Genomic DNA, 17,541 nt, shown 5'->3' on the forward strand with positions numbered 1-17,541 from the left:
GGAAAAGAAGAGGATCGACTTTAAATGCCTGAAAAGAGAATAAAGTAGCTTTAAGTGCCTGCATATAATTATTCTTTAAATTTCTTTCAGGCAGTAGAAAACTATAATTGCTTAAAAAATACCTTTTTTGGTAAATATTCCTTGTAAACAATATTTTTATTCTTGTAGGAATATTTCTGGAATCTTTTTATCCGGATTATTCTAAAATATTAAATGTATTTCTTTCAACTTAATAAAAACGAGTGGAACCTTGGCTCCCAAGATGTGACTAGTTCAAATGGACCATATTTCACAAATAGCCCAAGCAGTATGAGAAGAGAATATTTAATTTTAAATACTGAAACTATAAGCAATAAAGCCTTCCTTTAACCCAAGTTATTTTTTACATAAGTTAGTTTTTTTATAGACTTAAATAAATCAGTCCAAATCTTGGAATAATAAATATGTGATAAGTATATTACTTACTTGGCAAAAATTTCAATTTGATAAAAGTGGGTGAAACTTTGGCGCCCAACATATAAGTATCTCCAATGGACCATATTCTACGAATATCCCAAACAGCATGAGAAATAAATATTTGATTTCTGATATTGCATCTATAGAAGATTAACCTTCCCCCGGGTATTCGATATCTTCAGTACCAGATCTACGTATTAAGATTAAGGAAGAGAGATATAATGAACGTGGAAAACATTTTCATTGCTTTATTTAGGTCACTCCAATCAACCATTGTCTAATTACGACTTCACTCTCGTTTCTATCTCACCTAATTACTTATCCTATTATGTATATATCTAGAGACCAAATATGCACGCTAACCTAAATACCATTTTACTTGGAATTTATGTTATTTAATAAGAGTTGATGAATCCGAAATCTTAAGGTTAAAGTTATTTAGCAATAACTGTATACTGTAACTATAAGGTATTCTATAAAATATCCATTACACCGTTTAGAATTTTGAAATATTTAATCATATATTATGACAAAACTAGAAGAAAGTCAAGAAGAAACCAATAATAATTGCGCTGAACATTTTAGTACATTAACAACAGATGACTAGGTTGAATTAGCGAAAAATGTATTCAGCATCATCATGTATCATCATTGAGTGATTTTTCAAGTTGCGTTTTTATTACGTAGTCTATCGAATTGCCTGTAAAAGCAATCACTTAAATAAGATTTGTAGCGATATGTTAGAATAAGAGGCAAATAAAGGTCTCTGAAAGAGAGTAAAATATCAATTATTTTCGGATTTTTTTAGGATATATCCCTGTCTCATTTTTTTAGTACTCCCTTTATATTTTTCAAGTTGCATTTTTATTACCTAGGCTATTAAATGACGTGTAAAAGCAATTACTTTAGTAAGCTGTTTAGCAATGTGTTAAAGTGAAATGGAAAGAGGTCTGAAATTTCGTTTTTTTTATATAAACCTCTCTCATTTTTTTAATACTACCTTTCTTTAATTGCGTTTTTATTACGTAGTCTAACGAATTACGTGTAAAAACAAACACCTTAATAAGATTCTTAGCGATATGTTAGAATGAGATGCAAATAAAGGTCTCTGAAAAAGAGTAAAATATCAATGATTTTCGTATTTTTTTAGGATATATCCCTGTCTCATTTTTGTAGTACTCCCTTTATATTTTTCAAGTTGCGTTTTTATTATGTAGTCTATTAAATTATGTATAAAAACAATGAATTTAGTAAGCTTCTTAGCAATATGTTAAAGTAAAATGGAAACATGGATCTGAGAGAGAGAGAGAGAGAGAGAGTAAAATTTCGATGCTTCTTTTTTTTGTTTTTTTAATATAGACCTCTTTCTCATTTTTTTAATACTCCCTCTACCTTTCTTAAATTGCATTTTTATTACGAATTCTGTCGAGTTGCCTGTAAAAGCAATCACTTTAATAAGATTATTAGCGATGTGTTAGAATAAGATGCAAATAAAGGTCTCTGAAAGAAAGTAAAATATCAATGATTTTCGTATTTTTTTAGGATATATCCCTGTCTCATTTTTGTAGTACTCCCTTTATATTTTTCAAGTTGCGTTTTTATTATGTAGTCTATTAAATTATGTATAAAAACAATGAATTTAGTAAGCTTCTTAGCAATATGTTAAAGTAAAATGGAAACATGGATCTGAGAGAGAGAGAGAGAGAGAGAGCAAAATTTCGATGCTTCTTTTTTTTGTTTTTTTAATATAGACCTCTTTCTCATTTTTTTAATATTCCCTCTACCTTTCTTAAATTGCGTTTTTATTACGAATTCTGTCGAGTTGCCTGTAAAAGCAATCACTTTAATAAGATTATTAGTGATGTGTTAGAATAAGATGCAAATAAAGGTCTCTGAAAGAAAGTAAAATATCAATTATTTTCGGATTTTTTTAGGATATATCCCTGTCTCATTTTTTTAGTATTCTCTTTATATTTTTCAAGTTGCGTTTTTATTGGGTAGTCTATTAAATTACATGTAAAAACAGTCACTTTAGTAAGCTTCTAAGCAATTTGTCAAAGTGAAGGTTTCGATGCTTATCGGTCTCTTTCTCATTTTTAGTACCCCCTCTACATTTTTAAAATTGCGTTTTTATTACGTAGTCTATCGAATTGCCTCTAAAAACAACCATCTTAATAAGATTCTTAGCGATAGGTTAAAATGAGAGGCAAATAATGGTCTCTGAAATAGAGTAAAATATCAATGATTTTCGGACTTATTAAGGTTATAACCCTGTAACATTTTGGTAGTACTCCCTTTATATTTTTCAAGTTGCGTTTTTATTACGTAGTCTATTAAATTGACTGTAACAACAATTACTTTTGTAAGCTTTTTAGCAATTTGTTAAAGTTTTAACAATAATAATAGACGTTTAAAATATAATAACGAAGGCGAATTAAAATAATGAAATTTGAATTAGAACAATTCACAAGTATCAAAACTTATTATTTGCAATTTTTTTTTCTATATCTAAATAGATTTACCTCATATAATTGTAATTAGGTGGATTATCATGTTTAAATTAAATTATCTTTTTATTATATTACCTTTAGAATTTTTAAATCTTTCTTATTTTCATATAATTTGAATTAGTCCGATGCCTAGATAAATTGCAAATTTAATAACTATTAACTTAAATAAACTCAAAAAGTAAAAAAGGTAACCGACTGCGGTTTTTAGAGGTTTTTTTAGTAAAATTATTCTACTTTCCAATTTTGATAACAATTTTCACGTACTACTAGATACAATATTTAAAGTACTTATATTTTACTTTAAACAAGCTCAAATTGAAAAAAATCGAATAAGTCTTTTAAAAGTCATAACCATTTAAACAATTAGACTTTCACTACACTCCTCTACTTGTCAAAGGTTGGTACACTAATGGTATGCCCTGAGTCTTCAACCCAAATGATAGAAATTATTACAAAGTTTCTAATTATGTTTAAAAAAAGTTCTTTAAGTTGACATTTTCTGGAGCAAATTAGACTTGAATTATTGACCTTCTAGGTACGCTCCCTAGTGAACTGAAAAATAATTTCGAGCACTATCCCTTGGCCACTTTTATAGTGTTAAAAAAATTCTATTGATGTCAGATTAACAGTTATATGATATATAGCTGCAATCCACACTTAGCGAAAGACCCTGTATACTATTTGAAATAAATCTATAAATCAATTTAAGTCACGCGAGGTCTATAAATTTGAACTAAAACCTGTTAAGCGAAAGAAAAAAAAAGTGAGATGAATAATTTCCTGTCAAATAGTAGCATTATAAATCGGTATCGCAGGTTCCTTTTTTACGAATAGTACATAAAAATCCTGCTTCACGAAGATAAATCAATTTAAGAGTCCATTAAGAGAGTATATAAGCGCTCTCGGGATAATGCTAAATCAAAAATCCAGCCCATTAAAGGTTTAAGTCCCTTTATAGGTATTGATGTGTTTCTAATATTTCATTTTTAAATGCGCGAGTTTATTTTAACGAGGTTTTTATTGCAATAATAAACGAAGCTTTATTGTGTTGTAAAATACATATTTTTTTAGTAATAAGTTAAAATGGGTCATGATAGGGTAAAGGTTTTTCTCATAAATTTTTATGTTTGCCATAGTTTTGGTGAATTATTATTAATTTCAATTAATTCGAAAGAGATAACATTTACTAGTTCACACTCTTGGGACTACTATCTTAATCTTCAGTAGACAGAGAGAAGCTATAGTTAGAAATAATATTCAGCTAAAACTTACCTAGCTCTAAATCTATAAGAACACCTACTGTTCTTTGGGTAGCTTGATGGATATCTTGGTGAATAAAACTTTCCATAGGCTGACTCTTCGGGTGAACTCTGAAACTGGTAGTCGCACATGGTGTTTGGTAGTAAGACACCCTCGGTATGGAATACACCTGAAATAGAATAATGTAATAATAAAGCGGTTTAGAATAACGCTTATATAACTAATGCGGAAAACCATACACTAAAAAAAAGAGAAAATTACGGACCTTAGAGCATATTTGGATATAATAAATAATAAAGTGGAAGTTAACTGCTCATTTACTAAAGTCAAGAACTTTTTTCAATTTGGTCAAAAAAGATATCCTACGTAAATGTAAGTTATTAAAGGATACTAATATTTACATCAGTCCTGAAAATATTCTACTTAGTAGGATATTGATCATTCTCCTACAACAACCCTACCTAGCATAAGTGAGATACCATAGAAATCGTGAATAAATAAAATACCTTTGATAAAGATTTTAACTAGTGGGGTATCTGTATTTGTTATTTTTTATAGGCAATCAATTTTTCATTTAAAAATATTTAATTATTTTATTTTTAATTTATGTATGACTTTACTATATTAAAATTTTACTTTATTTTTAAGTGTTAAAGTCTATCTTTTATATAGGATTTTAAGTTGTAGTATATAATAATAATAATAATAATAATAATAATAATAATAATAATAATAATAATCTTTATTTAGCATAAATAGCTACATACAAAAACAACAAATTTCCCAAAAAATTTATAAAAATAAAAATACATATAATATTAATAATAATTTTCATAAAGCTAATTCAACAACATATTTAGTCAGCAAGAGTACATATATAAATAAGCAATAAATATTAAATGCTGGGTATCCCGATCCCCGACACTTGCAACGCCCCGGTTTTATCAGGAATAGCAGCATCCCGGTTATTCCAAGGAATACCGCAATATTCCGGTCCGTCTAAACATTGCCATGTCGGTGACCTAAGCATCCCGCCACCAAAACTGGTTCAGAAATTATTAAAAATTACCACATACATAATCCTAAAGCGCTCTTACTAACTTTACAATAATATTATTAATTAATTAATTATTAACATACCCTTATAAATTAATCAATATACGCTTATTGTGTAAAAAATATAATAAACATATGCACTTGAGGTTACTATTAACATGTGGATCTAAACAAAACAATTGACGTAATCAAAATTTGCAGTGCTCGCAAATAACCATAAAATGTTACGCCAATAGGTGAATCTCGGTCATGAGGTCAATTACCTATAGCGAACTAGATCGAATACAGGGTGTCCTGGTTTTTTTGAAGAGACCATGTCAAATCCCGGTTAATCCATGAATACTTTTTTAGTATCCCGGTTGTTCCATGGATAGCAAACACAGCTCTTCTGCCACCCACAAACACCTCATCATTGTTCTCACTTCACTACAATATATATCTGCACATATATTTACTATAATAATTCAAGCCACATACTTAAAATAGTTGTTAAACTAAAATAGTGATCCTAAACAACATACTATAAAAAAAACAAAATGAAAATTAAAAAAAAAACAATTAGGCAAAGGTAACAAAATCCTAGGACAATATGTGTGCCCTAACCAGCCTTTTAAAATTATCTACAGAATCACAGTCTCTTATGCTTGTTGGTAATCTATTAAAATCTTGTAAGCCTCTTTGTAGGACAGAATTTAACATCTGGTTAGAGTTACACCTATCGATCAGTATGAAATTGTTACAGTTTCGAGTTTGATAATGATGAACATCTCTAAAAGTATATCATTGTGTTTTACATAAATTCATTTCCTACTTTTACCAAGACCAAAAAAAATAATTTGGTTAATTTTATTTGGAACTTTAACTGAGACCTATTGTTTTCAAAAAACATTTATCATAATATATGGCCAATGCAGTTTGGATGTGACAGGTATTTTTTGTACGTTTCCAATTTTTTTTAAGTTTTCCATAACGGTTTTATTTTTCACTTCTTATCTAAATTTTATGCTTTGGATTTATTCTATTTTTGAAATGGATTCTGATACTAAAAGAAAACTTTTTATATGCCCATTTTTTTTGAAGAAATAAGGAAAAACTGTTAGGAGAATTTTCCCAATTTTGTGGAAACCTATTGGAGTTAAAATTAATTTTTCTGTTGTATCTGATGCTCCTTGACAGTCCAAAAAACTTTTTTGTAATAGGTTTCTTCTCCAACTAATAGTTTTTCAAAAACAAACTAAAAACCAAATTTATGAACATTTTCTCAGGTGTACTTTGGATTTTTTGCGGTCTTTGTTTGAGAAAATTGAGTATAAATTTTTTTTGGTACATTTTTTAAAAACGTTTTATAAGACTTTTTTAAAGCTTTTTATGTAAATTATTAGCTTTCCCAAAAAAATCATTTAAAAAAAATTATAATTTTCCTCAAAAACGAGTCTAATTTTTCAAAAATTGTCCATAAGTGTTCTGTTTTCCGATTTACTGGTAAATGTTACTGTTTATGGTTTCTTTCATTTTTGATAGATATTCCAGTACTAAAAGAAAATTTTCCATATTCCTAATAATTTTTGATAAAATATAGAAAAGTTTCTGGAAAACTATTGGAGGTAAAAATATTTTTCTTAGTTATAACTTTTTTCTGGTACATTTTAAATTTTCTCATTTAATTTTAATCTTAAAATTGTATTTACAATTTTAAACTTTTTTATTTTTACCATTTTTAATCTAGGTTAGTTTTTGTCATTTTTAATGTTTAGTTTTTTATGTTTCTTAAGGTTTTTGTTTTTTTTTCTTCCTTGCAGCATTTGTAGACTGTATATTTTATATACTTTTTTACTACCAGTTTTTTGTATGTAGCTATTATGCGCATATATAAACAATATTATTATTATTATTATTGAAAAAATTTTTATGAGGGTTTTTAAAGCCTAAAAAATTTTCCAATTTTTTAAAAATCCTTCTTAACTTCTTGATTTTGAGGTTTACGACTAAATGTTATTTTTTATTATTTATTCTATTTTTGATTGGGATTCCAATACTAATATACATTTTTCTATATTCCAGGTGGTTTTAGAGAAAATTCGGAAGAACTTTTTATAGGTTTTTCTCAAAATAGGATTTATGCCTCTAATTTTATATCTCCTCTGGTAATTTTGTACCTGGTATGTTTGTCCAACAGATTAGGCAAAAAATTTGAAATTTGTATTGATGTTTTCTCCTAGAAATTAAGTGAGTGCACACTCACCTTGACAATCACCTCTTAACATTAAAACCTTCAAACCAGTTGGAATTTTTAGCACTAAAGGCTTAAGTGCCCTAATAACTTTTTGAAAAAGATCTTGTGTTTATCCTTAACGTGTCTTTTCCATTAAGCATATTAACCGAAACTAGGAAAAAAAATTATAAAATCCGTATTTTAGTTCAAAATAAAATTACAATAATGAATAGAACACCACCTATGTATAATAAAATTGTTGTGAATTAGAAATGTGATGCCAAGCAATCCAAAAACACTCGGCTACAATATTCGATTTTTATTAACTACAACAGATGTTATATTTATTGTAAGATACTTTATATATTTTATTGTAAATTTTACGACTAAAATATAGCGATTTTTTTCTGGTCCTATAGAATACCAAAACTTGCACTTGAAGCTTTAAACATTTTTAAAATTCTCGTAGTCAAAGTAACTGGAACAAGGATGAAAATGATGGTGTAGTATTGTATGTAAAGAAAACAATTAAAAAAGTGTGCTAGAATATAGCACTAACTACTTAAAGACAATTAAATTCTTAAATGTTTATCTAAATAAAACAAAACATTATTTACCCGTCCAAGGTATAAATATACCTAAAATGTAAAATTTTATTAAAAGAATAAACAAAAGATCTTAAGCATTTTATTGCAGGGAAATATAGCGATATATTACTTGTTGTAATTTATTGAATTGCGGTAATCCCATTAAGTTGAAATTGCATGCCTCCTCTCATACTGCTGAGCCTGCGAGTACTTAATTTAATTTCCCGTAGTGAGTATTAAATTAGGAATATGAATGAGGGAGAATTAAAACAAAAATAATAAGAATATATAAAATAATAAAAATAAAGATAATAGAAAAAAAAGCCATCCATCCCTGGGGAGCTATTACTCTTAAGATTGTTAATTTGTTTAAATATATCATGTTTATACACTGGACTTAAATAAAATGATTTTAATCGGGCCTTATTTAGGTCTATTTTATTTTAACAATAGGTAGTGTACATTTTTTAGTCTTTGACTGCAAAATTAGTAGTTTCTGTTATAAATGTGTATACTCTTATAATAGATGTGATTGGTTTTCTTTTAGTAATAGTTTGTTTAGGATCTTTCTATAGTTTTTATAAATAAGATTGTCGTTTACATTAAATGCTTGCAAAAGTAGTTTTTTTCATTTCGTCGTGATCATGTCAATATTTATCCAACTAACGATTTTCGTATTATTTTATGTGAATTATTATCGTGATGATAGTTTACTAACATTTTATAAAAACTATCTGTGGCTGAATTCATCCATCTGAGATGAATGAACTACGTTCCAGTTTCCTTGTTCTAAATAATTATAGAAAATTGAGTATATTTATCTTTTTAAATATATGATTATTTTTATATAAATAAAGGTTTTTTTAAAAAATACTTAATATAACGGGATAAGGATCTATGAGTTAAATTGCATTGTATTGTTTTTTTATTAAGGAAAATGTGATTATCAAGACGTGTACTCATTTGTGTAATTCTTGTAATTATTGAAAGATATGAGTTCACATAGTTATCATCGGTGTTTAAGGTATTATCTTAATGCCTAAAAAGGATAATTAAAATTTTGTAAATATTATTCAAGGTCACCCAGAATGAGGCGTTTGTCTGTAATCGGAGTTCTGTTAGTTTAAATTACGCTTATAGTAGCGTTATGTTTTTTAAATTATTCTCACTGAATATAACATTAGATTTTTCTAAGTTAAACGTGATTAATATCAAAAGGTATGTCGGACAAAAATAACAATCACTTCTGTTATGTTTTTCTTCTTTTTAAAACATTTTATAGCCAATTATTCTCATATATTAATTACCATAACTTTTAAAAGATTCTCCTAAAATAGTTGTCGCTTAAATTAAATTCATAAGCCTGTAAGTATGCCACTAGTTTATTTAAATTTTTATATATAGATCTAATATTAAAGTGTAAAATATTTAAAAAAAATATAATTGAAATTAATTTAACTTGCTGTTGTTTCTGTGTCGAGAGTCTCTTATTGCAATACGCTATCCAAAATTTCCTGGTTTTGCAATAATACTATTTCGCATTGTTCACATACCATTAAGATGACCCATAATAATCTATTTTCATTCTCAGAAGATTTAATTGGTGCTGATAAAAACTGCGGTATTGGTGCAAATAAAGTATAGTTGCCACGAGCAAAATTCACATACACCTTCATTAGAATAATTCTCAAATTTGTGGTAAAACTGTTGACACTGAAAATACCACTGTATCTTCGTATACTAGATACCCTTGCTAACCAAAGAATATATTTTTTTCATAAAATAGTTTTCTAAATAAAATCAAATCACTTTTACCAAAACCACGGACTTATCTTAACATCCTGTTATTTTTAACCTTGGTAGCCTTAATTTTGTTACTTGGGCTACACAGTTTTTTAATTTAGATTCGGCTTCTTTCTTTAAAATGTCAATATGTTTCTTACCGCAGCGTAGAATGAGAATACCACTGTCTTTTATTTTCTTAGTATTCTTTACTGTACTTCGAACATCGAAAGTTTTCATTTGCTTTGGTTCAATAATAATTTAAGGTCTATTTAAAGTTATTTTTTAATTTATATTTGTGCTATTTGACTATGTGATGGCGCTGTCACTGGCTAATGTGGGATAATTCAAGCTCCGTTAGTTTTTGTTTAAGTAACATTATTATTTCATCTTTGGATTTAATAGTTTTTATTTTGCTTTTTATTAGGTTTTGAATAGTTGACACTTGTCACAATAAAACTTTAATATTCGGTGTTCTTTTGATTCAAGAATAACGGTTTTAGCCCGTTGCAGATGACTGCATTGCTTACAGTTTTTTTTTTACATATATTTCACGTAAAACGAGGGTTTATTCTTTCACTGGCCTCCTGGCAAAATTCTTTTTCCTGCACAATCTCAATACCTGTACATTAGAATCATAATTTTTGTACTATGGAATTTTATGATTTAATTCAGCCATATCAGATTAATTAAGTTATTATTTAATATTAAATTAAGTCAATATTTGTACAGTCTTAAAAACTAATTCTTGACTATAAAAAAGGGTTAGGAATGCTGATGTAACAATATGCAACTTAAGTTGTACAAAAAATGATTTTTGTCTTGCAAGAGGCTTTGCACTGCAACGCATAGGGTTGGTTTTATTACAATTTTTGTAAATCAATGCGTTGACAAATTTTGTGACATTTAAATTCAAATGTATTGGACAATGACGGTAATTGAAAAATACTTACTAACCGTAAAAACACAAAATCAAGTATAATAAAGGTAATAAAATTAAAATCCAATAATGAACAATTTATTGAATTACGTGAAGAAACTATAAAAAAAAAAGGAAATAATAATAAAAATCGTAAAGTTACCTTTAGTTATACAGGGTGTTTCAGAACTATGGGATCAAACTTCTAAGGGTTGTTCAGTGCAACAGTAGAATCCATTTAAGTATAGGAACCCATGTCCGGAAATGTGTCACTACGCCACTACGGCCCTAAGACGCGTTTAAATTTAGAGAAAATATTAATTACCTAAATGGGATCTGATGCATTTATTTTTATCTTTTGTATGTGATACAATCGCAACAATTGTTCAAAATGTCTTCCTCCAACCTCAATACATCGATTTAAACGCCGCATATGATTTCGGCGGACTACACTAAAAATTTGATCCTCGTTTTGAATGATTTTAAATGCTGCTGTTATTCGTCCAATTAAGTCTAGCTCTGATTCTACTGGAGTTTCGTAGACTAAAGACTTTATATGTCCCCACAAGAAAAAATCGAGCGACGTTAAATCGGGTGCCCTAGGAGGCCAAGAAACTGCTCCACCTCTGGCAATCCAACGGTGCCGAAACCGCTGAGCTAAATACTCGCGTACTTGTACAGCAAAGTGAGCCGGCGCTCCATCATGCTAAAACCACATTTGCTGTTTAACGTTCAGTGGAACATTTTCAAGGAGTTCTGGGAGAACTTCCTCCAAGAAACGCAGATAAATAGGTCCTGTTAACCGTTCCGGTAGAAGGTATGGCCCAATTAAATAATCATCAACAATGCCTGCCCATACGTTGACAGACCTACGATTCTGATGTTTTCTTGGAAAAGGATTTTCTTCGTCCCAAACATGGCTATTCCTAGTATTAAAAATACCGTCTCTTGTGAAAGAGGCTTCATCGGTCCACAAAACATATCGTAAAAAATTTGGTTGTGCAATGATGTGATCCAGAAGCCATCGACAAAATTGAACTCTAGGATGATAATCGGCTGCAGTCATACCTTGAACTTTCTGGAAGTGGTAAGGATGGAGTTGTTGCTCGTATAGTACCCGCCAGACAGAAGCGTTACTGGTATTCATATTCTTAGCGACGTCACGTGTGCTATTTGATGGTTCATCGGCAACTCGGTGAAGCACCTCTTCTTCAAATTCGACCGCTCTTACGGTTCGAGCAACACCAGTATCATGTATCTTGGTCTTAAACATGCCTGTCTCAGCGAGCCTCCGATGAACCGCAATAAAGTTTTTGTATCCAAGATGCTGTCGTTCGGGATAACGTTCATGATACAACCGCGATGCTGCTCTTAAGTGGTAAAGTTTTCCATTAGCAATAAATGTTTAAAAATTGTAAGCTATAAAATTTTTAAACATGACATTGAGAATTGACATTGATAAGCGTTGATTTTAAACAATTGTTGTTATGGTATCATGTACAAATGAAAAAATAAATGCAGCAGATCCTATTTAGGTAATTAATGTTTTTTATAAATTTTAACGCGTCTTAGGGCCGTAGTCGCGTATAGTGACGCATTTCCGGACATGGGTTCCTATACTCAAATGGATTCTTCTATTGCACTGAACAACCCCCAGAAGTTTGGTCCAATAGATCTGAAACACCCTGTATAAACCGGTTAACTGTCTCTCAGTGTTGTCTGAGAATAAAACGTGTCTGGTAAGGATAAATAATATTTTTTATTACCGAATTTTTCTTTAAAAAAATGCATAATACTAAATGATTAAAATCGTAATGGGAGGTAAGCAAATCATCTGTCATAGTTTTCAAACTACACAGATAAAGTCAAAAAATCATCTGTCATAGTCGTCAATTTAAACAGATCAAGTTTGATCAAGGAGCTATACATCTATTTTTAGTGAACTTTGCATATTATTAGAAAGAAACGAATTCATTTCTTTTTTCCATTTTTTTTTTAATTTCCTTTAGATTCTGTAGACAGAAGATAAAAGTAAAAAACTCACATTTCGGTTTAATGTTTTCTAATATATCAGCTAAATAAGTTTAAGTTACATTTTACACAGTACAACATTACACAGTACAACATTTTACGTGTTAACTGTACCGAACTTCAACACCAATTATTAAGAAGTTTTTAATTATTACAAGAGCGTTATTTTGTTTTAATTAAAAACTTATTTTTTTATAAGGAATAATGTATATATGGCCCATAAGTTAAACTTATCAAAAGGAATTTAAAAAGGAATATCCAGAATATTCACCATTTTATATAGGCAGAAAGAAAGATGGTTCGAGCTGAAGAAAATTATTTCTTATTAATATTTTAATAGGAAATAGAATAGCGGGTTAGAATGGAGAAGACTAAAAATAAAATCTCTCAATAAACCCTAAGTATACATAATGACTAGAATTAATGAAAGAACTAAATCGTCCTATGCAAGTAAGTCTTGATTGGTAAATTAGCACTAGTCATATTATTTTCAATTTTTTTTTTATTCCAAATATATGATATTTAAAAATGACCAATGTCTATCTAATACGAAAATACTGAACAAAACCAAAATGGTCAAAATTACCACTAGAAATAAACAACGGGCAAATTCACATCCTTTGAAGGGTAATTTGTCAATTTCTACCAAACACAACTACGATAAAAACCGTATGTTTTCATTAGCGACAAACAGTTGTGAAAATATGTGGCACCGTTGTGGTAAAAGCATGCAGCTGTCATTTTTCAAACGATTATTAATGACTTTACTGATTGATGTTTTTCGGTTTTGAATCGTTCATTTAGTTTGTTCGTAAATGTTTTTTTTTTCATACATAGCATTGATAATAAATACTTGTATGTATTTAATTAAGGTTTCAGGCTCCTTAGATCAAATTACTACATTATTTTTACTATTAAGGTTTTATTTATGATACACGTAAAGAAGAACAAATATCCCAACGCTTTGACATTTGTATAGAAATGGAGCTGGCAATATAAAGTGCAGGAGCACTTATAGTGGCTACATTTTCCAAGGAAAATAAATCAAAAACCTTGCAAAGCAACAAACAGCCACGTTTCACTGGAAAAGAATCGTGTGACGCTAAATAAAATGGGTTTCTTTCGAATTGTTACTGCTTATTTATTTTTGAAAATGACATTTGTTATTGCTCGATTGAGTTGGAAACAGGGGAGATATCAAATTCAGATTGAAAATTTTAACCAACTGCTTGTCATAAATGTTTTAGAATTGAATAATTTAATGATGGCTAGAAGTCAATTTTTTTAAATAATAAATAAAATATTCTTGGTTTAAATTATATTTTTTAAATTAGATTAAAAAAAAGATTTTAAAGTCGACAGTCGAAGATTTTTTTTTATTTTCTGGGTAAGAAATAGGTTCTTTCATTGGTATATCAACACAAACTACCTAGGTTCATAAAAAAAATCATATATGTTAATATTCACTTGCTTTACTCTGTTCGAAATATTTTTTTTTTAATTATATTTTTTTGTTAACAAAATATATGTGGGAACAGAATATTAGAACAGAAAAATGAATTATTTGATGATAACGATTAACTATATTATTCTTAATACAAAATAATATATTTATGGTTAAAATTATATTTTTTAATCGTTTAAAGAGGCCACTTTAAAACTGACTGTGAATAAATTTACATAAAACCATATTATTAAACAAATTTTTTGAAATTGTTTAGCAGTTTTCAGGGGGAATTTTATTTAAATTAAACGGAAATTTTTTTTTATTAAATTTATCTTGAAATTTAAGAAGAATTTTAAGGAAATAACCGTAATTTTATAGAATGCCAATTACTATCAAAATCTATATTTTTTTCAAAAGAATAGACACATACTGCCCAAGATACATAAGACACATATTCTATGTCTATTATAAAATATAAACTGAGTTGTTTTGAGACCCACAGTGCTCGCTTTACTGTGGGTCACATATAGGTAGATAGAAAAATTAAAAACAATTAAGCTTACTTGAATGAATTATCGAGGAATCTTTTCACATGAACATCTTGATCCTAATAATCGATTTTATTTATAAAACTAAAACTTATTTAGTGATTTAAAAAACTAACTGAACTTTTAAAAAATTAAAAAAGAAGCTGGGACAGTTTGTTTTTAAGTAATCAAAAACTAAAGAAAACTCATTTGCTATTAAAGTCATCAACTTGTCTGTTTTAACATTGAAACTTCAAGGTCTGTTGAAGGTAATCCAAACATATTTATGTTCGTATTTATGTATGTGATGTTCCTCAGATATATCAAGCATCTCACCTTAATTACTTTTATGTAGCTATAATCCAGATTTAATATTATTTAAGTTATTTATAATAGCCTCATCTTTAGTTCAATATAAGATATCTTTGCTTCCTAACAATCTTCCTATCAGCTCTATTATTTAAAAAGTGTACAAGAATCATCTGTTTTTACTTATATAAAAACTAAATAAAGCAATAAAACAGCGGGAGTAAAACTAAACAAGTTTGCCAAACTAATGCCATATTTTGAAGAGGAAGTATAATTAAAAACCAAGATATGGTATCTTGGAATACATTCGCTTTTGTCTATCTTTCAATAAATAGTCTGGTGTTAAGGTGTTACGTGCTGTATCACGATTGCCCGTCGGAAAGTTTTGGGGGTTAAAAGTTTTACGTTGAAAGAGTCTCGTGAGGGAAAGGGTAACTAAAGTAAACCAAAGTGCAGTTTTGATAAGTAAACAAACTTCACCTAAGTTTACTTGAATTTCTGCTCCTATAGATGCTTTTATTGTTATTTGAACTATATACAGTGCGGCTATAGATGTAAAATTACCGATAATTTAAAAATCGGTAATATTACCGGTAATATTACGTAATATTACGTAATATTACGGTAATATTGGTAATTTATTAAAAAAAACACCTTTTTAACTAATACTAATTTTTAATTCAAAACTGTAAAAACATTAGGAAACACAAAAAAAAAACGAGTCCGAATGAACTACGTAATAGACTGGATAACGGAAAATCATCTTCATCATTCCCAACCTCTTCATCTGATTCTTCTTTCTCCTTGGTTAATTCAGTCAAGTCTATAAATTCGAAACCGAGATCTTCTTTTTCAATGTCTTCCTCAGAATGCTCAGTAGCTTTTTCTCTTCTTGAATGATCTTCGTTTAGTAAATTATAATTATGGGCAATATAGGTTAGTTTTCCGGCTCTTTCCACGGTAAGCCTGTTTCTTCTTTGCCGATGAATAAACCCATAAGTACTAAACGTTCTTTCGGTTGCGGCTGTTGACGATGGTAAATTTAAAATGTCTACAGCCAATCTACTTATTTTAGAACTGGAGCAAATTCCTGCCCACCAAACATGCCCAGACATAGATTTCTCGCTGGAAATAACGAATTCCTTAGCAAAATTAGAGGTGGTAATCTAATTTTCTACTGTGCAAGTGCTTCTAAGACCTACTTCTGAAGAATATTTTGGATGACGCCTTGCAGTTTCATAGATGAACTCCGTCGCAACTAAATTTTCAGCTTCAGTTAAATTGTTGCGTACGGCACGATCGTCTTTCGTCCTTGCGCCTCGCGCCAGTAAAGCCAAGTAGAGCTAAGCGAATAGCGAATTAATGAGAGTATATAGAGTGAAAAAAAAACCCAATATTGTCAATGTTACCGGTCTTGCAGTAATATTACGTAATATTACCAAAATTACCGGTAATGTTACCTCGGTAATATTACCCTTTACATCACTAAGTGCGGCTCTTAATTATGTTTTTAATTCTTGTTATATTTTGAATGCGTTTATATAAAAATTTGAAATTTGGCACACATCATTAGCAACCTAAATACTACTTTTTGGTCCCTAGCTTATTTTGCAAAACTTATGGTGGCAAAAAGCCATTTTGAAAAATTAAATTAAATAAAAAGGGGGGTCATGCGAGACATCGTTTGAAAGCTCCCACTAAATGCTTTATGGTCCTCGAATATTATGTCATTACTTCGACCCATTGCAAAACGGCAGCATTTCGAAATGTTATTTTTCGCATTTTTATTTCCATTTAAAATAATTTAACACCTAAACCACCAAAAATCACAGAAATGTAACTATTTTACTACAAAAGATGTTGAAAATATGCAACATTAACTTCAAGACAGTAAAATAATCTATTGAGGAACTCTTCACGAACATTTTCGAAAGTGGCAACATCAATATTGCGACATGCATCAATTATTATTTGACCTAGATCAAAAATAGATTCTGGCTACTTGACGTAGAATTTTTGTTTGAAAGAGCCCCATTAAAAAGTCCAGAGGTGTAAGATCGGGCAACCTGGCTGGCCACTCGTTATGCCTTCGATGACCAATTCACCGATTAGGGTAAGCATTAGTCAAATATTCTCTAAAATTTCTGCTAAAGTGAGGCAATACCCCATCTTGTTAAAAAACTGTTTCCAATACAAGTTTATGAAAATTGTCTTCAATAATTTCAAGGATCAGTGGTTCTAGTGCATTTTTCAATATATTCAGGTAAAGGTCTTGTCAAATTTTCATCTTGAGAAGAAATTTTGGCTTGAAAAGAGAGGCCCAACAATGTGATTCCCTAATATGTCAAATGTTTTTTAGATAAGCAGGGTGGCGTCCTATTCTCTCGGTAAATACTTTGCAGAATTTCATACGTTAATCAGGATCATCTTCTGTCAATTCATAAA

The 17,541-nt window shown here is 29.3% G+C and overlaps 1 protein-coding gene across 1 annotated transcript in view; it reads right to left on the bottom strand.

The window, feature by feature from the left end:
- The window catches only part of LOC126740397 (suppressor of lurcher protein 1), a 374,886-nt gene that overhangs the window by 140,070 nt on the left and 217,275 nt on the right, over window positions 1–17,541 (bottom strand). The window contains exon 5 of the mRNA XM_050446402.1: window positions 4,239–4,395. Coding sequence (XP_050302359.1) covers window positions 4,239–4,395 — 157 coding nt within the window. The remainder of the gene's footprint in view (window positions 1–4,238; window positions 4,396–17,541) is intronic.

This window comes from Anthonomus grandis, chromosome 1 (assembly GCF_022605725.1).
Source record: "Anthonomus grandis grandis chromosome 1, icAntGran1.3, whole genome shotgun sequence".
Classification (NCBI taxonomy): Eukaryota; Metazoa; Arthropoda; class Insecta; order Coleoptera; family Curculionidae; genus Anthonomus; species Anthonomus grandis.